At 44.4% G+C, this 27375-nt stretch overlaps 1 protein-coding gene across 4 annotated transcripts in view; it reads left to right on the top strand.

The window, feature by feature from the left end:
- LOC119442754 (uncharacterized) overlaps positions 1-27375 on the top strand; it is a 212109-nt gene that overhangs the window by 172553 nt on the left and 12181 nt on the right. For all 4 annotated transcript variants that reach the window (XM_037707755.2, XM_037707754.2, XM_037707753.2 and 1 more), the window contains exons 3-7: positions 9335-9581; positions 11419-11644; positions 16730-16839; positions 17577-17892; positions 21515-21751. In XM_037707755.2, coding sequence (XP_037563683.1) covers positions 9335-9581; positions 11419-11644; positions 16730-16839; positions 17577-17892; positions 21515-21751 — 1136 coding nt within the window. The remainder of the gene's footprint in view (positions 1-9334; positions 9582-11418; positions 11645-16729; positions 16840-17576; positions 17893-21514; positions 21752-27375) is intronic.

Below are 27375 nucleotides of genomic sequence, written 5' to 3'. Positions count from 1 at the left end.
CGCATTGCAACGCGTTTAGTGTGAGCAGAAAAGTGTAAGGTTGTATCAAAAAGTACACCGAGATCATTGATCTCACGGACCTTACACAATGGTACAGAATCTACTGAATAATAATAATAATAATAATAATAATAATAATAATAATAATAATAATAATAATAATAATAATAATAATAATAATAATGTGAATGCTAACTGTTATTGCGACTCGGGGTCCACGACGAGAGACGGAGTCTTGAAGCAGGCAAAGAGGAGACGAAAGCTTTATACAATATGTACAAATATGTACAGATATAGCAGGTAATAGCTGCCATTAGCTGGCGATAGCTGGTCAAAGCAGTAAGAGTGCACCAGACCGACGGGGCGGCCGGTGGCGACTCTCTGGCTTAACAATGGGCCGCTCCTTCCTTAAATCCCCTTGGCGGCGGCTCCTCGTCGACAGGAGCCAGACAGGACGGTTGCTGACGTCGCCCGCGTCGCATTGTGTCGTCGCGTCCCCTTGGCGACTCGTCGACCGGGCCCAGAGGGACGGGTGGCGATGATGGCAGGTGCTGCTTGCAATTACCCGCGACAAATCCATTCCACGCGGATAAATCGGAGTTCCTGTCGCCTCGATGAAGGATTGGTGCGTACTATGGCACAACACTGTGCAGCTCATCATCGTCCTCATCTGTATATACCCATCCGCATAATCATCATCATCATTTGTCGGGTTGGAGCTCGTTGGCTGTCTCGCGCTGTGTTGAAATACAAGGGCTCTGCCTTCGTCCCGGGCGTCGTCTTACAATAATAATAATAATAATAATAATAATAATAATAATAATAATAATAATAATAATAATAATAATAATAATAATAATAATAATAATAATAATAATAATAATAATAATAATAAAATCAATAAAACAAATAATAATAATAATAATAATAATAAAACATTCGTACTGTGAGAAGACTCGGTAAGCCAGAAAAGATGCAAAAACCAAGAACTGGTGGCGCCGCCGCCTCGGAGTTCCCGCACCAGCGCTCACCTTGGCGTCATGGATTTTGACGCCGTTTGCTCGGGCATGCTGTCTTTTATTGAAAAAAAAAATGGACTACATTGTGTTACCAAATAGTCCAAGACTCAATTTATCAAGTTTCAGAAACTTTTACTGGACCACGACAGGGGCCCAAATACGGTAAAAAAACAAATGAGTTGTGGCGCGAGGAAAGAAGAAGGAAAACCAAGGGGAGACAGGATAGGGCGCCAAACTTTGAACTAGTTTTATTTCCAGCACATCACCCAAATACATACATTTCCAAAAATGCGCACAAAGACAAGGGCGCAGCACGTGTCATCACAGGCTACCTCACTGCGCTATCTAAAAACAAACATTCACTTTTGTAGAGGGAAGCAGAAGGCACGCTGACACAACCATCGCCCTTCCTCCTTATGTGATACGCCTCATTTGTTTAGCTATGCACCAACTCGCCCAACGCACAACCTTACTAATGGTTAAAAAAAAATCGAAATCTGTGACGTCACACTCACGTACCGGCGCTCTGGTTTTGGGGCGAAATTCAGGAAATGAAACCCTTGACCGCCGTTCTCTCTTCTAATAATCAACCTCTTATCGCGAAATTAACGGAAGTAGTTTTCAAAGAATGTCTTCCATATAGTCTAAACTGACTTCGTGTTTCCCTTCCCTCTAAAGTATCGTTCTCGTGCATAGTCACCAAATATAGCCCGATAAGCCGTACCGTTGCGGATCGATTTGGTGAAATGGGCCGTACAGCTGTTGAGAGGCAGCGCAGGTCTAATTGGTTGGTGACTGAAAATTAATGTGGTTGGTGACAGAAGATTACTCCAATGTTCCAGCTTCCGCCGCACGGGGGAGTTGCGTTGCGCGCCAGCCCTTGCAACGCCGTCCGCGGGTCAAACCGGGGAGATCGCTATCGCCGTCCTGCTGCTGTGAATGAGGCCCCGCGGGGCAGGGCAGTATCAGAACGCGTGGAAGAAAACGAAGCCGAGACTGCCGCCGCCGCGTCTTTTGTCCCTGGAGCTTCTGTGCACATAGATACCCGCCTATAGGGAGACCGTGCGAGCCAGCGACCCCGCGATCTGGAGATAACCGCGATAATTATACGGACGCGAAGGCGACGTGGCGATAGAGTGAAGTTTCGGCGGCGCGTGCACGCTGGAGAGCCGGCAGTGTTTAGGAAAGCGGGCGAGTCGCTGTAAGTGATAATTGGCCTACCTAAAGCCCCCTCCATGCACGTGTATATGGAGGGACTTAAGGCGTGTACCCTGTGTTGTTTTTACCAGCCCGTCATGTCTGGACCCGAGATCTAAACTTCGACGATCAGGTTGAGTTCTGCTCGGCCGTGCGTGTATTGTCTCGGGAATCAGTACTTCATCAGCGGCTGTGACCTATATGATCGACATTTGTAGATGACGTCAATTTAATTTCAGGTAGAAGGTGGTATACAGATTAGCCGACTGTTGCCAACTTTAAGCTTTATTACTGAACAGCTGTGGTCATTCACTCTGTCCAAACATCTGCGTAACCAGCATCATTTATGCATGGTCTCCGAGACAGGATGACGCGTGGTGTGCTGCGCGCGCCGCTCGATCTCTGAGGCCATGGTTTCTGCTTGGAAAGGAGATCGCGAAAAAAAAAAAAAAAAAAAAAAAAAAAGGCTTTGGAGGCGTACACGTGGCTTGCGTCGCCTCCGTCACGTGTTTCCTCGAGGAAGCTTCTTTCAGTGTCAGAGCCCGCTTTCCTTACTAGAGATTTCCGTCATTACTTTAGTTTTTGTAGCGTCGGTAATTGCCATAAACGGCACCTTTCCTACGTCAGAGCTGTTGCGCGTCAGCTTGCTGTCCCTCCTGCTTTTATACTTCCCCAGTTTCCCTATAGCTTTATATCTTGAGTTTTTCGACCCTACCGTGCAGACTTTTCTCAAGAGCTTCGCTATAATGAGTGCCGTGGGCTGTTGCCGCCACTTACTCCAGAATAGTGCAGATGCATGCGTCAGTGCTAAAATAAAACTCTGTAAATATAGTTTTAGTCTTGCGTATTACGTATCAACCGTGCGGTAATACGGTTTGCCGACCGGAAGGACTTGCCATACGGTCAAAACGGCCAAGTGTTTTTCCGTACGGTAATAAGGAATATGCGAAACTCTCCAAATGTTAGAAAGTTTCAAAGGATATTTGGCTTAATACGCAAGATATTCAAACTTATACAGAAAGTTTTTTTTTCTTTTGTTTTAATGAAAAAGCGTCAACGTGCACTATAATTTGCGGTGTGGGCAGCACATTGCTGACGTATGTAATCACGACGAGAACAACTGGGCGTGTCATGTTGGTTGCTTATGGAGAGGAAGTTCTCCTGCAGATACGGCAACAGGCGTAAGCTGGAAAGCACGTACTACAGCTTCTTCCAACAAGAAAGCACGCACCGGCCGATTTAAGCTCAAACTGATGTGTCATTGTCCTTCGCAAGCGAATGCGAGCCGACGATTCACAGTCGCATTCTGCACCACACAAACGCACGCACACACACGCCCGCTCCGTCAGTTTGTCACCTTTCCTTATTAAGTTCACCCTTCTTTGAGCGTTTCGTAGAGGACACGTGTATTTCAATTCATTTTCACTTTGTTTTCTTTATGTTTGCGAAGTCGTCAGTAAGCTGTGTACGACGTCTCTCTCTCTCTCTCTCTCTCTCTCTCATTTTTATCTCTCTCCTCTTTTGTCCGAGAGTGCGTCGCGTACGCAGCATAGATCAAGGAAAAGAAAAACCCCGCGCTCCGGCGAGATTTCCTCTTGGCACGGCCGCGCAACTTTGGCGCAGTCGTAAAGAAAGTTCTCATCGGCTGTGGGGCGCGCACCAGCCTTCGCGTGTACCTGCCGCACTTTCTCGAATGTAAGCACACCCCCGAACCCTCTCCTTCCCTGTTGACAGGACGGAAGACGTTGACTGACTGAATAAACTTTATTAAAACCAGGAAGACGTTGAAGAAGAAGAAAAAATATCAATTTCAGTTGCCATTTATCGGTAAATGCGAGATAAGTGCGTTAGCATTATGTCGCACTTCTTTGAAGTCCCGGAACCATGATTTAAAACGTGTTCACCACACACGTCCTGCGTCTACGAGGAGAGAAGTGCAACTCCCGACGGCGGTCCGCAGCATATATATATGCTTTTTTTCTTTCCACTTTGACATTCTTAATGCGATAGCAACATGTTAGAATATTACACGAAGTATAACACTCGTTAGCTGTAGTGGCACTATGAATTGAAGTGAACGTAAGCTAAGTAAAAACGAGCTTTGTGTTGTGCTGGGCCCTCTGTTTGAATCCTATCATCGGACAATTTTATTTATGTTTGGTAATTAAAGCCAACGTCTTTCTTAGCGACCTTGCCGCCGCTTTTCCGTATCGGGTATGTTTTAAACCTGTTTCCTGGGCTGATCCCGGGGTTTGTGCACAGCCGCTCCATAATATTACATAATTTTCAGGTTCGAGCTCTGTTATTGTTTCGCACTTTTAATATTTAAGTCTGAGAACATCTAAGACAAAAGGCATGGGCTGTCGGTGTTTTCTTTCACGACATATGTTTGTTGGCTGCCATTCTCAAAATTTTGAGGAATAATTTTGTCAAGAATGAAGACCTGGTATGAACAACTTTAGAGATATAACCCGCATATGTCGCATTCCATATAACACGGCATGGCGTATAGCATACATATACCTAAATATATACGGAACCTCACGGCGACGGCAAAAATTCGCTTGGAGTGTCCGTTTAATTCCTATCGCAAAAATAATAACGAAAGCTCTCGGATGTAAGCACTCCTCTTTCTCGAAAGAAGGCTGTGTCCGTTCGAGTGTCTTGGAAAGCGAGGCGTCGGAAAAGTTTGATGGAACGCGATGACATACCATACCGAGAGTAGCAGGAGTGTGCTCTAAGACATGACTCTGTCACGTGACATCATGGACGTAGCCGTGACGGTGAGCAGATTAGGTTACCTTTTGTACTCGGTGCGGTGTCTTCCTGTCGGTTTGACGTGAGTTTGGATGCACTGACTTAGCCAGAAATTCTTTTCGAAGGAGGGAGGGAGGGTCCGGGTACTAACAGGCATTTCGGGGGCGGTAGGCGTGCCTCTGTGGCTACGCCACTCTTTGGACCTTTCATTTTCGAGTTTCCGGTGAAGTAAATCGTTTCTTGCTCGGACTAAAGCCCCTCCACCCACGCGCCAGCGAAAACGTGTGTGGAGGGGCTTTAGCTCGGACATCCTTTGCGGACCTGCGCACCCTTGCTTGCTTAGATAACCATGGCCATGAAAACACCAAGTGCGGGGTGCTTAGGTTCGAGAGGAAACGGTACCCGATACCGGCGCGGTCAGGTTCGGGTACGTGCGCGCGCGACAAAGAATACGACGACGATGCGCACGCGTGACAAAAGACTGGAAAAGGAAAGCGCGGCAGAGCGCGGAGGAGCCATTCTAATGGTCGCCGCGTGGCTCCGGGGCGGACGCCGAAGAACGACGCTATATACTGCGCCAGCATGGCAAAATCTTTCCGCCGTTCGTCTCCGTATGGTTTTCTCTGCGCGTTTTCTCCTTTTTACTGCGCGGCTTTCTACACCCTCGATGCCTAAGCGGCGCGGATGGACGACTGCAGAGCGCGGTTTTCACGCACGAGCTCGGCGCCGGACAACAGGAGCAACCAAAGGGGGGGGGCTCGTTGGGGGCAGTTCATATTCGGGACCTTATATGCGACCACGTGGTTGCGACACGTCCTGCAAAGGAACCCATGCAGCGTTCGGGTCTGCGTGCGCACGCTGTTTGTGGGACGTAGTATAAAGTCGCTTAGCGTAAGCGATCCGATTCTGAAATATCAAAATCTCAAATATTAAACTTAAACGCAAATATTAAAATCAGCGCAAAATTGTCAATCAGAAATTTTACTTGGTCATCATGAAAAATTCACGGCACATATTTCTGTTGCTCTATGCATGCTACAAATAAGTTTTTTCCCAAGCGTTAAAGAAAGAGAACCCGCAAAACACGAAAAAGTGCCGCCGCGCGACCAGTCGCGCGACACTTTTCGCGTGCTTTGGGGGCTTATTTAGGCTTGGGAAAAACATTTATGTAGCATGTTTAGAGCAACAGAAGGATCGACCGGGAATTTTTCATGATGACCTAAAATTTTATGATTGAATTTACTCCGATTTTAATATTTAAGAAGTTAATTAATAACTTGTTATGTAATTAGGCAGAATACAAGAAAAGTCTTACTTGCTCCAAGCGACAGCAAACAACATTACCTTAGTTCTGTCCAGCTACGTGGCACTCGTATAAATATATACATATTTTAAATTTTGGCACAATTTACGCGGGACACCCTGCATATAGTTCAGCCATGTCCAGCATTCGCAAGCCGCGTGAAGCCGCTTGCGCCCGCGATTGATAAACATAACTGCGCTAAGCGGAGAACCAAAGCGGCTTGCGTACGCAAGGTCGAACGCGAGCCTTTCGCGTTTTGTACTCTAGAACTGTCATTTATGAAGAAAAACGTAGGCGCGCACAATCCTCGCACACGTCGGTATCACGTGGAGCTCGCTTGCCCAGCCCTGCTCGGCTGCACACCATTTTTTTTTTCTTTTTCTTAGTTTGCGCTCGACACGTTCGGATTACCTTAATGCTTTGTGTTGTACTATAGTTGCAACGTTTAGCGCTGTCAGCCAATACGAATCGGCATCGGATTCAGCGAGTCAGCCGAGCACCATTTTTGTGCGCGTTTGGCTCGCGGCCACGGCACTCTCTCTCTTTGTTTCACTTGGCAAAATTCCTGCTTCGCAAGCATTTCATTCAGCGTGCGTATGTTTTATGCGTCCCCGACCTGTCGTACCACCTTTACTTTTCTTTTTTTTTTCCCCAGCACACGGCCTTTTCTTTTTTTCTTTCTTTTCTCGTATTGGAGGCTTCGAAGTTTAATTAAATGGTGAAGCGTGCCTTGCCTTTCGATGAGCGTTGTTAAAGAACTGATTTTAGTTTTTTCTTGTTGGGGGTTTCTCGCGTGTTTTGCGTAACAAGTTTGCGCCGAACTTGCGCGCGTATGTGTAAATGGACCTTGACGAAGAAGAAAACAGCAGTATGCATATATATGTGGGTGCAACAAAAATTCAACAAGAAAGGAGTATACTCTGATTTGTTGTTACATGAGGGGAAAGTGTTCTCGGCTTATAGGTCCCGGTTGTGCGCGTTGTAATTAACATCATAGCTGGAATTAGGCGAGTAACTTTCTTAACAGATTAAATGTTTCCGGAGTCCCCCACTACGGAAATTTGCCTCATAATCAGATCGTGGTTTTAGCACGTAAAACCCCATAGTTAAATTTTTTTAGATTATATATACTAAAAAAATTCTGGTTAGAAATTTGCATCATCATCATCATCATCATCATCAGCCCATATTTATGTCCATTGCAGGACGAAGGCCTCTCCCAGCGATCTCTCTAATGGTCCACCGGTTATCCATCCTACGCATTACATGGCCTGCCCAGCTCCTTTTCTGTCTCCTAATGTCAGCTAGAATATCGGCTATCCCCATTTGCATATGAAATTTGCATGATTGGCTAGTGCGCATTACTTCTACTCCTTCCACATTGACAGTGAGATTTTGAAAGTTGTGTTGTCAATTCGAAATTGGGTGCTCTGCAGCCAACTGCTTTTCATGATATCACAATGGTGGAATACTGTCATCAGTCTGTGTTTAGGTAAAAATGTCAATATACGCATTGTCCTTAATTAGTAAATTGCAAAAGCCTGCACCGCCATTCGTTTTGTCGAAAGCGAGTAATGTTGCCCATGCTTAGGCTTACAAGAGTGTTCTATTTTACGATTGATATGGCAAGTATAGATAAAGGTACGCCTTTGGCAGTCAGACACTTCTCATAATTGACATACTGATGTTGCTGTGCAGTCTGATAGCTAAATTGATCTGGGGCTTTACTGTGTAATGATTGTTCTTATTTTCCATTCTTTTTAGTCGTTGGATGGTGTGCAGCCAAGCGTGTTATCACCAGTATCGTTCACTCACTGCCCTGGCTGATAAGAAATTAATAGAATTGAAAGAAAACCCTTTCGTAAGGCATGCAACAGAAGCCACAGTATAGAGGGCCCTTCTTATTGCTGAATTTGTGTTAACATTTTGGCAGATGTATGAATTGCCATGTGTGCTCCATGTTTGTCACATAATGTTCAAGGTACACAGTGGTATTGCTTAAGCTATTTGATTTAACTGCTGGATAGCTTAAGCTGTACATGTGTTAACCTGCACTGACTGCAACAAACAAAGAACTTAGCTATGTGAATTACATATCAATTTTGGTGTGCCCTGAATTTGCATTGTGTTCTACCTAATTACAATTAGGCATGACATAATAATCATCCATTAAATGGAATCCACCACTAGCTAATTAGTATTCCACCTAACTTGGTCATCATGATCATCAGAAGATACACTTGGCATGTAGTATGCATGTTATAAAAAGTGCAATGGCAGAACATAGAAAGGAATGACAACATATGGTATTACATGTGTATTGTCATATTTTTACGTTGTTTACATGCGCTAACTGAAAAGACCCCTCATATTCAGGATGTGCTGAGCACTCTTTTACAATAAAGGAAAGGTTTTGGCACAAACACTTGCAGGAGCGTCTCAGTGGCTATGGTGTTCTGCTGTTGAGCACCAGGTTGTGGGTTCGGTGGCCACGTTCTAATGAGCTAAATCGTAATGCCAAAATGCGTGAGCACCAAGATTTTACTTCATTTTAAAGAACTATAGGTGGCCAAAAAAGTATTTGGGAACACTCAGCTATGTCTAGTCTCTCGTAGCCCTTTTGTTGCACTGAACGTTAAACCCAACCAATCAATCCATCAATCATTCAATCAACCTTTTGATCCTTACAATTAAACTGGCTTGTCAAAAGACGTGAACATTCCTTGATACCCCGTTTGAATTATGCTAACAGGAATCTTCTAAGTGACTTTGTCTTCACATATATTAACAAGGAACCACTTTTATAACGATCTGGAAAGGAAGTAGCAAGTGATTGTTAATGCTATGAGGACTAGCTAGATTGATCATCCAGTTGTCTTTTAGAATCCAAACTGCAAGTGACACTTGAGAGAGGAGGTTTAATGCATAAACCTTTCTGCATAAGTAAGCCATCTAAGGATCACGCCTTTTCATAACACCTGTACCTGTGCTTTTTCTGCAGTTGCATGGAAAGATATGCAATCTTTTCGCTGAGATTCTGCGTTCTCGTATATTTCAGAACGCCCGTCATGGACCTGCTGGTGCAGGTGGCCACGGCGCACAAGATCAATCCGAGTGGCCACCTTGTGCAAGCACCGAATGAGCGAGGCGACATGCTGACATGCAAGCCCAACACAGCCATTGGCTCGCTCGATGTGAGCCACCTGCTGATTGTGCCCAAAGGGGCCCCAGCCGTTTCCGGAGGAGTTGCCGATCCTGCATTCTGGCACAGGAAAGGCATGAGACCTCCTTCCAAGCCATTTGAGGTGAGGGGCCCAACAATCTACTAATTTGAAAGTTTTCTGATAGCATATCGTGACATGCTTGCCTAGTGGTTTTTCTGGTTAGCCCGATTGATAGAATAACTGTCCTAGAAAAGGCACTGGTGCCAAATTTGATTTCCAGGCCTGGAGAAATCTTTCCTCGTCTGTGATGCTCTTTCCAAAGAATCCATGCCGATTTCTTTGTAGCTTCCTGCTACATTCGCAAACATATCAACTTTCCCTCTCATAAATATATTTTTATTTTACGTTTTCCTGTTCAATGGTGTCAGTATCCATTCCTGCATGTCCAATCTGTCAATTTCCAAATGAAAGTGGGAGCTCTTCCTGGCTACCATAAGAAAGCATATCAACTCTTCACACTTATTTATACTCTTTAGAACTCATATTTCCCCGCCCCAGTACAGGGTAGTAAACCAGAAATTCTCATCTGGTTAACCTCCCTGCCTTTCCTCTTCTCTCTGTGCTCACATTTTCCTCTGAACGTTTTTGTCAGCATGCGACCCAATCCCATGCAGCGATGGAACAAAAAATGTTAGGCCTACCGTTATGAGACGGGAAGAGAGCAGTGTGGAACAGAGAGCAAACGGGGATAGCCGATATTGTAGTTGACATTAAGAGGAAAAACCGGAGCTGGGCAGACCTTGTAATGCGTTGGATGGATAACCAGTGGACCATTAGAGTTACAGAATGGATACCAAGAGAAGGGAAATGCAGTCGAGGACGGCAGAACACTAGGGGGGGTGATGAAGTTAAGAAATTTGCAGGTGCAAGTTGGAATCAACTAGCGCAAGACAAGGGTAATTGGAGATCACAGGGAGAGGCCTTCGTCCTGCAGTGGACATAAATATCGGCTGATGATGATGATGATGACTTCTGTATACATATAGTCCAACCTCATTATTTAATAACGGAAGTTGCCTTGGACACGAAAATGCCTTGGGCATATTCGATGCTCGTTATAAGCATGCACGCAAATATCGATGAAAAAAAGAAATCGCAATCAGGTCTATGTGAAAGAAACTCAAACAGGGTGCCTCCGACGGGCCTGCAAAGGTTTTTCGGCGACCGTGTGATCAGTGTTATCGCGCAGAGGAGGAGGTTGTAGGCAGGGTATCGGCACGTTGCATGGCTTGCTGACTGCCGTCCAACCAAACCATCCTGCTGGCCAAAACGTGCACGCTGCTCTCAGACATTTCGCACACAGAGGGGGCTGCGTGTGGATCCGTATTCCGCTACGACGGCCCTCCGTCTAGCTAGTGCATTTCATCTCGCGCTCAATTGCCGATAAGGTCTAGGAATGTCAACATATTGGGCGGTGAGCTTCCGGTGACTGGCTGCACTGCTTAGGCGGCTAGGACTAACAAGTGCAGCTTCGTCGGCAATCGGCAACCAAAGTTGCGGTTTCGCAAACATTCCTTGCAAAGATTCAACGCAAATGCAAAGATTCCTTGCATTTTATTTTATTACTTTTTTCTACATTTCACTTTGATCGCATATCCTTACTTCACGTGTAATATTTATTCTTCGACAGCTTTTGGACTTCTTGCTGTTTCAGTGCTTTTATGGCTTCAAAAGAGCATAATTAACCGGGCGAGCTAGGGTGTCTTCACATAAAACCAAGCAGTGCAAGCCACAAGGGACAGTGAAAAAATATGCAGCAAGTTGTTACACGTCATCTTTTATTGTTTCTGTTGATTTGTACTGCTCAGTTTTCTTTGTGCACTTACAATGCTTGCACTTGTTTTCTTATAAAAAACGCTGAAGTTTTCTTTGATGTACCGCTATTTACCATACTGAAATGTTATCCTGTGGTGTGCAGCCCACGCAGCGCATCCAGGTGCGCCTTCCCCGCCAGCAACTGATGGTCCTGCGGTTGCCACTGACCACAACTTTGGGGGAGCTCCGCCAGAATGTCTGTACTGAGAAGAGCCTGGATCCCCAGGGCTACCAGCTAGTGCGGCCAGGCATCCCCACCCGACCCTTGGACCTCACTTGCACCCTGCAGGAGTATGGGGCCTCAGAGGTCACCCTGCTTTCCAATCGCAGTACGTACCCATTCTGTGCGTGTCTCCTGAAATCACCACCTGATGATATTTCTCAACATTAAAGTCTTTGCGTGTGAAACTTAAGCTTGACATCTCTGCATCTGCATTATAACTACACTTGTCAGCGAAGTGAGAGGGAACAGAACATTTTTCTTCAAGCAGCAGTTACGTTTGAATCTGGCATGAGATTACATGTCATGTAGCTTTCTTGGGAACATCTGCGCAACAAATTTATGTTTTCATAGAAGTTGAGCTGCAGTGGCCTCTTGAATGCAAATATGGCTCATAGGGTAATGTAGAAGTTCTTATTAAAGCTGTACCTTTAGTAAATGTAAGTTTAGCTCCCTATTGACTGGCTGTGCTTTCTCTGGCAAAGGAATCCCTGTAATAAACTGTAGTAGAAATATTGACGTCCTTGGCCATGGCAGAAGTGCACCTTCTAAGAGCAACTACTGCATCAGTATATTCGAGCACTTGACATTATCTTGAGTTGTGTCACAGTGCATGATGCTGTTTATTTGGGGAATCTTGATTTCCGTTGTCATCAGTAGCTTTTGCTTTTCTTGTTTGTGTGTTTCCTTTGCATTTGAATGTGCACATGTCATTTAGCTAAGTTATTCATGCCAGTTAAACTCATACCATTTTTTTCTTGTTGCTTTTCGTTGGGCTAGTAATTATTGTATTCAGTATTGAAGCAGCACCGTTGGGTGAAGTAAACATTTAGAGTGACTCCACCTAAATGATAAAATATTTTTTTCATATTAGGCACTAAGCCTGATTCAAACTGTTTTGCTAATGGTGGTGTACTCTACAAAGCTCAAGCAATTGTTGAATTCTGTTGCCTGCATAGGCTGGCAGAATGGGTGAATACTTACTCATATTGACTCGAGAATATTTTTGTAGGCTATGTACTGCACTTGTACTCATGTGTACTCACACTTGTTGACACTTGCTTACACTCCTATACTCATGCTCACCAACACTCACTCATGGTCCTAGTTCCATTCACAGTTACCGGCACCCACTCACGCTCATATTTGCGTCAACTCACGTACACATCTCCACTCGAAATCACTGTCACTGACTTTCGTTTGTACTCGCATTAACTGGCACTCTCTCCTGTTCATACTCATGTAGCGCCAAACTGATCGACACTCACTCCCGTGATTCTCACGCCCACTCACAGCCTTCCACACTCACTAGCACTGTATCTCATGCCTGTGAAATCAGTGTGGAGTAAGTATAAGCCACTGTACACGTAAGGGAGTATGCTGACCTATGATTCTTATTGTTTCCCCAGATGGTGTACTTGTGTTGTGTGTAAATGGAGTTCTGTGATGCCCAAAGCTTCTTTATTTGCTTCTTTCTTTCCTCGATTTGTTTGCTTACTGCATGTGTGCCGCCTTTTGATCTGTTGAATCTGCGGCTGGCTTAATATTTTGTACTGTTGCGTTTCTCTAGCATAAAAACACTCATTGTCATCACCATCACCACCAATATCACCTATCAGCTATGTCTCACTCTCATTATGGGCCACTATCTCTGAAAACTCATTCATATCCTTATGCTATTCACACTCCTTAATCTTATTGGCTTTAAGATCATCCTTAGAGGCTTTGGAGGGCCGCAGAATAGGTATTCATACTATTTGATTATGCAGGAGCCCCACTACGTGTTTAGAGAGGCTGGCCATGGAGCCATGGTATGGCACTGAACAGTGCACCAAATTTCTTAAGTGCCAGTAAATGGATATCTGATGACTGGGTGGACAATATGTTGCACAGAACATGTAATTGGCTGTTCATTTTTGATTCTAAGGTTGACTGCCATGGCCTCGTACTCCTTGCTACCGTCTTTGTGAGCACGCTTTTGAACATTCCACTAAACAATTGGAGTTGAAGCGAGGCACATGTCGCCCTGATGTGTTTCTTTCTACATTTTCGGAAGGTATAATCTTCCAAAACTCGTGCTGCATGCTCCCGTTGACCTTATGGTGTATGCAAATAAATACACTGCATATTTTCTGCATCTGTGGTGTTCTTGATGTCTTCTTCATTCCTCCCTCTGTGCTGTTCTGGGACTGGGGCCAACCTTGCTAAAAGGTGAAAGTTCTGTAGTGGTTCTGCCACAGTTCCTTTCGAAACATTTTTGTGTGCTGTACTACAGATAGGGAGCTTGGAGCATTTTTGCATGCAAATACTTTCGAATGCTACCATGTCACACTGTACTTGACATCCTGGAAACGTCAGCATGTATTTAAATCAATACTAGAATGTGATCGAGCAAGCTTTGAATAGAGAAGTGGTAATGCTTCAAAATACCGTATTTACTCGATTGTAACCCAAGGGGTGACTTTTCATTGCATCCACCAAGAAAAAATAAAACTGCGAAAGTAACGCGAGGGGTGACTTTTTGTTGCGTCCAGCAAAAAAAAAAAAAAAGGAAAACCGCTAAAGTAACGCATGACCACCAGATGCATGAAAAAGTCGCAGTTTCGCCCGAAAGGCGAAGCATAAATTGCAATAGCAAATTAGTACAGAGCTATATGGAGTAAGGACAGTAGTTTTATCGGATGTATAAACTTGGACACATTAGCTTACTAACTGAATTACCAAGCATGGTGTCAGTGCGCACAAGCAAACATGAATAGACCACACTCGATGACCGCGCACAACCGCTGTCAAAACGCTAGCGTGAGCAAGCGCGCAAGCAGCAGCGAGCGAAGGTTCGTGCGGGCTTTCGCTTGAACGAAAACTGAGCAGTGAAAGCACAGTAGATACAAAAGTAAGAGCCGTGTGGAGATCGCTTTCAAGATACGGTGCACGCGACAGCCCGCAGCCACGTAAAGTACGCAGCATGGTGGCAGAGTAGAAGCCGCGCCCCTTCCCTCCCGCGCTTTGCCAGTTCCCCTTGGGCCCGGTCGCAAGGGGAACTGCCGCAGCTAAATGTCTTCTCCGTTCTCTCCCTCCCATCCTCCCCACGACCTTTCGCACAACGGAAGACTTCGCGTTTGCTTTCCGCCGTGCGTTCGCTCTCCGTGAAAGTGCGCGAGGGACGCGCGCGCTTTCACTCGTTGATTTGGTATTGAATTTGAATTGAATTTAATTTGAACTATGAACTTGAACTTTGGTATTCGATTGTAACGCGAGGATCGACTTCAGGTAGCAAAAATCTGGAAAGAAACTTGTGTTACAATTGAGTAAATACGGTACATATACCCCTGTCACTTCGTACGATGCTTTTTCATTGTAGCCACTGAAATTCAGGCTATCCTTGTAGGCAGTCACGCTGTTACTTTATTTTTATTTTTTTTCATCATTCATCATTAGTACAGAAGGAGGTCCCGGAGTTACAAGAACTGTTAGGGGGACCTCCTATTAGTAATTTAACAATGCTGTAATTAATACATTATGGCAACATAGCAGCAACAGACATCAGAATACACGAAGTTAGTGAAGCAAATAATCAAATACAAGAAAGGTGCTTACAATAATTGAAGTTCAAAATACAAGCAAATGAAATACATACAGCGTATGAATAAATAAGTATGTAGTAATTGACACGTTATGGAAACATAGGAATGACACATATCAAAGAACACGAGGTTAGTGTAACAGATAATTAGAAACAAATATATGCTCACAATACGCAAAGTACAAGTGTTACAAAGCACTATGCGACAAAAAATTTAAAACATCTAAAAAGAAGGAGAAAAAAAAAGAAGACAAAGGGAGATATAGAATAAAAAATAAATAAAAGCTATCAATACATTAGATAAATACAGAAACATTGAAAACTGGAAAATAATTCTGTACACAATATATACTCATAGTAATGAGTCTGTAGCCAGTAGTGTCGTTAGTAAATATTTCTTCGTATCTCTCTTGAATGTTAATGTTGTGCGGAAGGCTTCAATATGGGGTGGTAGTGTGTTCCAGTATTTAATGGCCATAAAAAGAGCAGTAAACATTCTATAATTACTGTTTATTCGAGGGAGTAAAAAATTGTTGTTAGCGAAAAATCTTGTATTGTTAGTAGTGTTGGTAAGAGCAGACCTATTAAATGTATCTAAAATGATTTCATGATTTAGTGTGCGGTATATTAGTAAAACCAATTTGAGCTGGAGTATATGTTCTTCAAACATATACAAAGCCTGTAAGGTTTGGAGAATTCGTGGTCTGCACGTTTAGGCAAGAGCAGGTGAGCCGCTCGGCGCTACGTTTAGTGCCAGCAGTTAGGTCTCATTATTACTAATTGCTACTTTGGCTGTGGCAGTTGCATGAAGGAAAAGGCATTTTCTTTTTTCTTTCTTGATGTAATTATATTACGCAGATGATGATAGGCGCATAATTGCATAGAAATGCAAGTGATGCAAAAGTGGTGCTCAGATAAACCACTTGTTCAATCCTGCTGTAGTGTAGATGGCAATAGCATCTTTTGTGATAAATATACTGCCATCTAGTTACTTTATCTGGATGTTTGTGATCTAGCGCTGCATCATGTGACTTCATTTGCACTTGTTTGCGATTTTGTGCGTAAAAAGCGGCCTCATGTATGATGCATCTTGATGCAATGCGGGACTTTGGCCTTCTTGCTTTTTGATAAACCCATAAATGTTTCTACAAGTGACATTGCACGTTTTTATTCAAACTTAACTTATATTTTCTTAGTAAATGTCTTCTGCTGCATCTGACAGCCAGCAGTACACACTGTGCCTGACCACCGTTAGCCATGCGCATCAGCTCCACACAAGGCCGCAGATGAATGGCAGCACATGTTTGACTGGTGATGAAATTGGGCGATGAAATTGGTGATGAAATTGGGTACAAACTGCTTTGAGCATAGCATTTATACCATCTTTTCACCTTCTTCAAGGCCACCCTCATCTCTTCTTGCCTTCAAAATCAATTTTAATTGCCTTTTTATAGATGCTACTCTCATCTTTTTTTCCATACACCCAAACCATCTTCGTCATCTCTCTTCAACCATGATTGCGCTTTGATTGCCTCTTTAACATGTAGTCAGCCGGAATGCCTATTAGTTGAATTCTGCTCACTAGGTAACAATGACACTTTGTTTCTGCAGCACTGGCAAACAACATTCAAAACTCCACAGCGGACATCATGAGCTACTCTCTCAACCAGGAGAACAAAAGAGGAAGCCAGGTCTTCCCGCACCATTCGGGTAGCAAAGGGGTGAGTAAGGTTGTTCGGTAAATTATCAGAGCATTTTGTTGTTTATTTTCATGCTGTGGTGGTTGTCAAATTTGTTAATGACTCTGTGCGCAATTATACAGAAACCTTAAAGAAGTGTCAGGGTGGGCTAGTTTGTAAGCAGCTATGTATCATGTAAAAACGGCACAGTAACAGGATACCTGATGAAACAGTCCTTTTTTGCTTCTTCTTGCATTTCTTTTATTGTTTCTTTGCTCATGTGTTGTGGTCACATAAACTTGAATAGGTAGTTGCCACTGCATCCTTTTCTGTGTTCGATATCTCCGAGTTGTGTTTGCAGATGACTGTAACGCAGTGGGATGGTGCATGCTGTTAGTTGCTTTAAAAGACCACTTAAACTGAAGTGATCTCGTGAAGTTTCATTGTGTTTGCATCACATTTTGGAGACATGTATTGCAGCTTGACCATCAATGCCTTGGGGACTGGCTCTGTGCTATGGAAAGCTCATGCACACGAATTCACTTGAATATAGTGGTGTTATCACTTTTATTTCTTCACTTTATGTAAACCCTGATTAGCCCTTTTATTGAGTGTAGGTGTTCATTGAAAGCCTGTGCATCTGTGCCCTTGATTGCACGTGTATGCTTGTAGGCAGGGATGTGTGGGTTACTCAGCACTCACAGCTAGTGGTGCTCTGCGAGGACAAGAACAGGTTTTTTAAAATTACTGCTTTGGACATCACTCTCTCTTCACTACAGAGCCTGACGGGCTCAAGTAGTGACGGTGCCAGCAGCAGAGGGACGTCGCCTACGCGAAACGAGCTACCAACGGTATTTGCACGACCCACGAGCAAGAAGCGGCCGGCGCCGCCGCCCCCGCTGCCGGCGTCCCCGCCGCCTACGATTCCCGAGCAGGAGAGTGACACTACCACGCTCCCAGCCAAAGGAGGCCGGCGCGAAGGTGCGGGCCACTCACGTCAGAGTTCGGACTCCAGTGGCTACCATGAGGCGTCAGTGCTGAGTGATCTGCCAGACACGCCTTCACCCGAGGCAGTGCAGGGGAGGCCCAACTGCAGTGAGTATGGATTAGGGAGAGGAAAGAAGATGTGTTAATCACAACACAATGATAACCACGTACCTCTTACAGACAATCAGTGTCGTTCTGCATTCAACACATTCATTTACTTTGTCTTTAAACAACAGGAGTTGGGAGGTTTACTGAAGAAGCATAACTCTTTTCTGCTGCTCTAGAGCAGGGTTAATAGGTAGCTAATCGACAGGGAAAGGTGATGAAAGAGTTCTTGCAGATATGTCCAACATTGATCTCCTACACTTTAGAGACAATAAACAGCTGTTAAGGTGAAATTTGCTGTAATGACGCATTGGGGATTGCACTGACATCGAAATGTTCTGGGCAAACAGCAACATCGCAAACCTGGCTACTATCACAAGTTGCTGCAGGTGGGTTTCCACAAACCAACGCTTCACCGAACTTCCTTCTTCTGCAGCAGCACCCGTGGCTCCACTGTGCAATTTTGTTCGCTTCCCTTGCGTGTTTTAAGACTGTTGCATGCACTGTAGCATTTTCATCACTCTGTTGGTGTTGTCTTGGTCCACTTGGCCAGAGCGTCAATTCTCTGAGGTTCGATGCCAGTAGCGGTCTAGTAGTTGTCATTACCATGATAACATCATGATGGTTTCTTATTGTGGACAGGATAGGGCTACGCAGATTTGGGGTGGCGGGCAGTGGTAATTTTCTACAAATTGTTTCCGCCCCTCTTTGAGTTGTGTGTTGTGGTGATGCTATCAGTTTTGGAGATTTCAACACTGGCTCTTGATAGAGAGCCAGGGAAGGTGATGTTACCAGACGGTATACTGTTCACTAACTTTGTTGGTGCCATAGCCTAAAGCTTTGATGAACCATAAACTGCATGAATATAGACAGTATACGAAGACAGCTTGTGCGTGCGTTCCCAATCAGTGTAAAGGATGATGAAACGTACAACTCTATTATTCTGTGCTTTCTCGGTCATCTTTGTGTATCTAATGCTGCGTTACGGTGACACAGAAAAGGTAAAAAGTTTTCTTGAACTCACTACTTGCCAGAGTGTTCATGCAAGTCTGTCAGCACTATATGCTGCAGTGTCTTGTGAGCTAGTAATGTCACTGCATCATTGACAGTCTTGATCTGTAATGTTGAAGTTGTGCTGGTGGATCTAGCCTGGCAAAAGCACCTAGCCGCAATGGCTTACTAAACCATTGCTTTTCAGAGTCTAGTATCAAATGCACCACAGATTGTCTCTCTATCCTCATGCACTGGGCGAAGATAAGTCTGGACCCATTCTATGAATGGTGACATTTAATGCGATAGCATTCTTTGCCTACCGCTACCCACGTTGGCCTGGCTAGTCATCTGTCTGGCTTCGATACGATGACTGGTTAAAAAAGAAATAAAGAAATTATCAAATTTTAGTCCCCTTGCGAAGAATCAAGTTCCGGGCTGCCGCGTGGTAAATGAGTAACTGTCTTCGGCGCCACAGTCACAGTTGACAAGAGCTGCGGAATTGTATGTGTCATACTTTAGCACGTACCATCTTTGAGATAGCTGTCATGGGCACAGCAGATGAAATGGACAATGATATAATGTAGTCTGTACAAAGTGTGTGTGTGTTTTCTGTGAATGCTTTTTCATAACTTGACACTCATTGTAGATAAGTTGTGCTGGAACATTTTCTTGCTGCAATATCTATAACAAACTTTGTTGTACATAGTGACACATTTCGCACTTGCTGATAGGATAACCATCCTCACCTGCATTGTAGTGTGAACACAGGAGTGAGTTGTACAACATTTCGAAGAAGCATGCTTCTGTGGCATGCCAGTTCACTGCACAGGCAATAAAGGACAGTGGCCTAGATTATTGCAGAACCCTATTCTAGGCATTTTTAGTGCACAAAGGCATCAATGTGCATGCACAGCAACTATTTCATGAAGGTGGCATCATAAGAAATATTTACTGAGTAGAGGATGTGATGTCTCTTTGGCCAGGCAATCACCGCTTTGCCTTATTTGTGTCAAGAGCAGTATGGGCCGGATGATATATCCAGCGATACCTTTGGTGAGAAGGCCCTTCATAAAAAGGAAGCTCTTCTGAGTAATTTATTTTTGCTAAAGCCATTCTGCAGGTCCTGTTTTGGCAAAGTGACTGTCTGCGTTGATGATCAGGCATGTACTGCTACTGCGCTGATGTGCTGTGCTGAATAAGTTTCAGCAACACATAAAGATTGACAAAGTGTAGGTCGTGGCTCACTCTGTAGCCTTGGTTAAATTTTAAATAGTGATGTCATGTATGAAACTTGTGTGAAAATGGTAAAATTATACTGATTTTTCCAAGTCGTATGGTTTTGTAGTTCCTGTGGAAGGTTAGACCTTTATGTCCGATGCACAGGTGTCATTCCCTCATATATGTAAGTAGAAAAATGATAACTTTGTGTATGAACGAAGTAGTCTTTTTGTCTGGGTTATCTAAAGGAATTCTAGCTACAGACCGATCAGTTGGGTCATTTCGGTGGGTGAACTTGTCACTGACACGTCGACATCAGAAGTGGCAAATTAATGTAAAAAGAAATTTTCAAGGTGAAGTAGGAGGCTACAAAACATTTCGTCAGCAATCTGCCATGCTTACTTCAACCTCTCGGCATTAAAATTTGTTTACTTATGTTGAACCAGGATGGCTTTGAAGTCAAAATGCCACTTTGACGAATTTTTTTTCTGCTACGTCGAAAGACAGCTCATTCACAAATGCATTGGTGAAGAACTGAGATAGGCATAATGCATAGCCTCGTGATGCACAACTGAATGGGTATAGTAGTAGATGCTGTTCACCAGTATACATGTGCACACCTGTACCTCCTGTCCTACTGGTTGGCAGAAAAGTAGAGGAAAGGCCTTGGCAACAAAGAAGCAGTAGCTACATCCAAAGGTGGCTCAAGCCTTTTGCAAGAAGTTTCTGGACCATTCTTGTTAGCCTTTTCTAGTGTTTCAATCCTCTGTAATCATTTAGCAATGCTGCTACGCCACTAAGAGTTGCATACACCACTGGCTGGCTTCCTTGTACAGGAGAATAGAGCATACATATGTGTAAGCCTGTTGACAAAAAACAAACACTAGGGAATAATTCAGTATGGTTATGCACAACTTGCCGAGCATCATTTATAAAGATCGCAGAGCAGGACACTGAGCCCAGCTCTGCACCATCCATCGTGCTTACAAGAGAAGAAAGAAACAGTGGCAAGGAAAGTTCAGCTTTGAGAAAACATTTTTTTAGAGCTCCATTGGTATACTGTCACTTGCAGTAGTCCTAAGGCAGGTTCTCGTGAAAGACCACATCACTGATTCACTCCGCAGAGGAAGCACGACATAGCTGAGGTGCTCCGAACAGTGATCTGATTTTGAACCCCGCAGACTTTCACTGCAATAAGCTGTGACGTGCCATGCTACGCTTGCTCTTTTGACTGAATCATCAATCCAGTCTGTTTTGTGAATCCACTTTGAATAATCGGAAGGTCGTCATTTTTGGTGCACATAGCACACAAGCCCGTGCTGTTGCAGCATGATGCCAGTCAGACAGTCATGTTGCTTGCCTTCACATTACTTCACTGTACGAGACGGCTCACACGTCTCCTTTCTCCTCACAGACTTAAGGCAAGAGAGTCCGTCACGCACCACCGGGACAACAGTAGCTGTGCACCGACGAAGCGCACCGGTGGAGACTGGTAGCAGGGCAGTGCGGCCTCAGAGCACCATATCGGAGGCTGGTACAATAGGGCACGCCAAGAAGCGCAAAGCGCCCCCGCCACCTCCACTGGCACTGCATACACCTGCTGCCACACAACCAGCAGCGGAAACAACCAAGCCAGCCAGTACACAGCCAGGTAAACACTTGGCCTTGTCTCACGTACCTTGACAGAGAAATCGGTCACAAAAACTTCATATCTCAGTGTAGATAAACAGCACGACAGATGAAAGACAATGAATGGCGCAGTTAAACCTCGATATAGTGAATATCGATATAATGAAATCCTGAATATAACAAGGTATTTAACTTTTTATAACTTCACCATGTATTTTTAACCTAAATACAGTCAACTTCCGGAAATTAATTCGACCCTGACGCGACCGAGGAAATTGATCGAATTATCTACTGGGTCAAATTAAACAACATGCAGAAAAAACACGAAAACACTAATTCGTTTGCCAGTATTTGCCCGATTCTAACATGCCCCCAAATCAAATGGGTGACCACTTTCTATTTGTCCAAAGTAGAAAACTAACGTAGAAATTACATTAAAGCTTCTAAACAAAGCAGAATATAACGTGCACCCGATTTTTTAGCAAGAGAAATTGGGTTGTACCGTGGTGACCGGTTTCCTAAAGTCAGCTTCGCCACAATGCACTTGTGTTATGCGGTAAAAACAACATAGATGAAGGGTCGCTGTGAAGAGTTTTGGTTTCGTATCTGTTTGCACCACACACACGGAATTTTCGGGCCATTTTCTGTGGAAAAAAAAAATAAATCAAGCGCACAGACATTGTGAGCTACGGTTATTGCTTGAAAATATGTTAGGGCTGGCCAAAAAAAAGGTATTTTCGACGAGAGGTGCTGTGTGTGTTCATTGCATTCACTGTCCTTTAAGCTTCGTTGAGACAGACACTGTCACTAAAGGGGTTGCCATTGGGGTCACCACAGGGGTAGGCGCATGTGTACTGACTGGCCAAGTTCGAATTATCCGACGAAGGCCAATTTTAGGGTCGAAATAATGAAAGCTTGGGCCCATAGAAATGCATGGGCCCCGGCCAGAACATTCAGTTGGGATCGAATTAACCAAAAAATATGGCTAACCGGAATCACATTAACTGGAAGGCTACTATATAAGGAAGTGTGTTTATCCGTGATTTCAGTATAACGAAATTGCATTGCTGTTGCAAAGGAAGGCCAAGCCAATAAATTGAAACTTCTGCATGAGCCAATGGTGAAATGATGGAATTACATGCAGGTATTTGTGGGCGCACCTGCTAAATCGCACACAGCGTGGAAGATAGCGGTCACTGAAGTGGAGCAGTGTCTTTTCTAGAAGTGGCGAATTTGACTTTTCATGGCCTCTGAGATGTGCCGCCAGATCTCGGAAGCCGTAAGCTGGCGAGTGCGATGTTGATCAGAGCCACTAGGGGGAACATTGTATCGCATGTGAATTGCGTCAGTGCCCGATTTGGTGCTGTAATTGCTGCCATGTGGCAGGTGACAAGCATGAGTTGCAGTAAAGGCCATAGAGCTGGTACAATTAAACCTCAATATAGCGAAATTGTCGATATAACGGCGTGTTTACCTTTTTATAACTTCATGTCCATAGAACACCAAGTATTTAGAACCGCAATATAAAGAAGTGTGTTATGCACGATTTCTATATAACAAAATTTCATTGCCGCCGCGAAGAAATACCGAGACAATAAATGGGAACTTCTGCAGACGCAGGTGGTCAAATTTTTGAATTGCAAGTGGCTGCTTGTGAACGCACCTCTCAAATCACGTGCCGCACAACCAAGAATGACGGCTGAAGCAGAGCAGTGTCATGTTTCGTATAAAGTCCAAGAGCGATAAGATCTTGTTATGCCCTGCGTGCTGTATGCTTCGGGTGCGAGTGAAAGCATGCAAGGGCCAGCCGAAAAGGATGGTGGCATGGAGTAATTTATACAAGAGAGCCGACTCTGACATTTACCAATGTATTTTCTCAGCATCCCTAAAGATACCGCGATCCGTGTAGTGCATGCAGCACACCGCCATGCTCTCTGTCTCCGCTGCTCACCCTCTCCACAACAGGCCTTCGCTAGTGCTTCTACCCACCCCCTAATCTCCAGGCTGCTAGCACAAATACAGCATGCCACGGTTCGTCAAAATTTGATATTAACTTGAGAAGTGACTCTTACATGGCCGATGGGGACTGTATAACAGGAGCCAAGCAGACAACATGAAAAGAACGAAGCTGTGTGTCAGTCTGATTGCAAAAACGATCGTCACGGTTCGCTGTATTGCTTCAGTCGTGGTTTGATGCTTCAATTGGCACAGGTTGGCTTTCCTGTGTTTTAACAGCGTAGCTGTTTAAGCTCGATGTTCAGCTACAAATCGTTCGCAGAAACTCCGCCGAGCTCTGACATCACTATGCGTCGCCTAGCAACTGTAACTTCCACCTGGCATGTCTGTGCCCGGCCGCGCCATGTTGCATCGCCACTTCACGTACATTGCCAAGCTTCCACAGCCATGTAGGCGGAGAAAAAAAAAGCCATGACGTCACTGCGCGCCGCTTCGTACGCTCCCTTCGTATAAAGCTCCATGATGCCGCGACGGCGGCACATTGCCTGGCCGAGCACATCGTTCGCGCCGCCTAAAAACATGGGTCGGCCGAAGAAGTACCTAACCCCCGAGGAAGATGCTTGATGGGAAGCCTGTCACACTGCTGCTCATGAACGAATGCAACGGCTGCGATCAAACCCGGAATACCGTGCTGGTGAATCTTCGTCAAAGCGACAGCGAAGAGCGCAAGATCTCGCCCGAGTACCTTGCCCTCTTGTCTGAGGGATCGCAAGTGCCAAGAAAGTGATCCTGGCTATCGTGTCATGTGTAACTTCCAGCGTCAAACCTACATGTCTATGGGTGGCGCGAACGGCCGATTTGAGCGAGAGTTCTTGAACGTCGAGTTTGGTCACAGCTGCCGCATCAGTGATTGGCTGTGGTTTGACGTCAACCTGTCTACTCTGAACTCGGTTCGAGACCTTGAGAAGTGTCGCCGTGCAAGTGTTGTGTGAAGCGTTTCCCACCGAAAACGACCACGGAGAGATGAAGGTTTGCAAGAATCTTGGCATAACATAGCATTACATAGTAAAACTTCATTAAAATCTTAGCGTAACATAGCAATACATAGAAAAAATTCTGTAAAATCTTCGCATAACATAGCAATAAATAGCAAAACTCGGTAAAATCCTGGCATAACATAGTAATACATAGTAAAAACTTAGCAACACTTGTAAACCTTGGTGGACGCCCAGCTACGCTGTTTTTTCAGCCTTGCAGCCTTCAGTGAGCTAGTGCAAGCTGCCCTCATTTTTGTTGAACTCAAAAGCCATTTCTTGCCATGCATTTAATGGTTTTAGGTTGTTAAGCTCGTTTGATAGTGGATTAGCGAAGTCTTGAGCTGTTTCTTTCTTTGATGATGGTGGAGTTATGGCTAGGGAAACAAAAAATTTCCCCTTCATGCCACCTACGATTCAAGGATTGTTCAGTGAATGAAACACGGATGTTTGTAAGAGCTGTTTCTGTGTTCTTAACAACATAACTGTGAAATAAAATGTACATAGATGAAGGTTTAGTTACCAGTCCTAGCACTTTTGCAGTCCTGCTTTTTTACTGTTTTAACAGCTGTTCCATGTGATGTTAAACTTCCAATTCTTTTTCAAATAATCATTCTGGCATGATATACATGCGCAAAATCTATCAAAAGTAGGGATGGGCGAATAATGAATTTGAGGTTCGATGCGAATAGTGATTTGGTCGAATAATTTCGAATCGAATAGTTCGAATAGTATATATCACATATTACAGTAAAACCTAGTTAATTCGAATTTCACGGGACCGAAAAAACGTCCGAATTAACCGAATGCTGAATCATCAGGGTATCCAGAAAACAATAAGCAAATGCTTACTATGCCAGCACGATTTTATTAGTATAAGGATGAGCAAATCCTTTTGCTATTTTGCACAAAAGCAGTGCGGAAGCTGCAATTCTCGTCATCTCGTGACTGATTGGCTCTCGCAGCGGCAATCGAGGCCTCGCGACTTCCTTTGCAGCACGGCCGCAGCGCGCGCCATTATTTGCGACACGCTTCGCACTACTGCGTGCACATCCCAATTATTTTTTTGCCAGTAAGCTGACTGCCAACAGATCGCACGTCCATCGCGATGTAACCGGTGCTCTGCAACCTCGACAGCTTTGTACCGAGTCAAACCGAAACAACTGTTTGTCGCAACCGCGGCCGCTATCGACGCGATTATGAACAGCGACTTTGCGGTGGTTAAGGCATGTGGCCGACTCATGCACCGAGTCAGAACGAAACTACCGTTCGCTGTAACAACTGCAGCGTGGCTGAGAGCATACGCAGCCCATGCGCCCTCTTTTAGGGGTAAACTACTGTGTGTGCAAAGAGCAATGAGTGGGCGTGCCGAGATGGCTGGCATCATGTGCTGTCTTCCCGTGCATTTAGTACTGGAGGTTGCATAATCTTGAGTTCTGGAGAGGCGGTGAAGAAAGAGGCAGATGAAGCATTTGCTCCCCGCTGCCGGCGGTTTTCATGACAACGTTGTCCCGCTGCAGGCGACACATCAGCCACGGGGGCAGCGTACTAGCGAAAGCGTTGCTGGCGCTACTTTGTACCACCAATGTGAAGATATTGTTGACGTGACATGAAACTATCTTTCGTCACCCAGTCTCAAATTCAACAAGATGAATTTTTTCCTCATTCAAATTTCCTTTTTTTAACTGCCCGATAATTTGGAAAAGTTTGTGGCACCTTCCGTGTAAAAAAATCCAGCAGTGACTGTACTTATTTGCATAAAAGTCCGAATTTCAATATAACGAAGGAAATTGCCGATTTCAATGACTTCGTTATGCCGACGTTTAATGGTAGTACCGAGTGCAATACCCTCTCACTTGAAGACAAGGCTAGTATATTGCAAGCGATCTCAATCGGCGAGAGAAAGGTTGTCGCAGCTTATTTCGGGATACCACAGAGCTCACTGCCCATTATCTTTATGCTGCACTGATGAAGTCCTTTTCACAGCAGCCATACAGCGCACGAAAAACTGAAGAAAAGAAACACAGCTCCAACGCACTGCACTTATTGATGCAAGCAAAGCTTTCGCGTTCATTCCGCCGCCATAGCTTGCCAACATATCCTCGGGCCGCTATGAAGAGGACTTCGTCGGTGCAGTACCAACTATATGTGCTTGCCGGCTTGACTAGCTCAAGAAAAGGACTAAGTCACAGCGATAGCAATTGGAAGTAATCTATGCTTTTACTGCAAATAAAAGTGTTTTCGGTGAGTGCACTGCTCCTGCAACAAGTTTTGGATATAAGTAACCGACTGATTTTTGGAGCTGCTTGCACTTGTGACCCTCTTGTCGAAACATTGGTAGCTAACTCGGTTATTCCTCTTGCTTGGTCTCCTTTAGTTTCATTATAACTCAGGTCTCCATCTTCCAAGTGACTGTCAAGGCAGAAAGGCAGGCTAGTTGGTTGTTAGAGCTTGTAATCATATTAGCAGTGCTATATTGAAACAAAACATGCACACAAAGAAAAGCAAACGCTCGTCCTTTGTGTAAATTTTTTTTCTTTGTGTTTGTGTTTCCTTCAATTATGCGCTGCAGTATGAATGTAAGTTCCAAGTATCCTTTGACCTACTTAGCTTATGTGCAGTGCAAGCTGTCTTGAACTGTTACAGGGATACATGT

Source organism: Dermacentor silvarum, chromosome 2, assembly GCF_013339745.2.
Source record: "Dermacentor silvarum isolate Dsil-2018 chromosome 2, BIME_Dsil_1.4, whole genome shotgun sequence".
Taxonomy (NCBI): Eukaryota; Metazoa; Arthropoda; class Arachnida; order Ixodida; family Ixodidae; genus Dermacentor; species Dermacentor silvarum.
The sequence above is the reverse complement of the archived record's forward strand: the minus strand, read 5'-3'. Positions and strand labels throughout refer to the sequence as shown.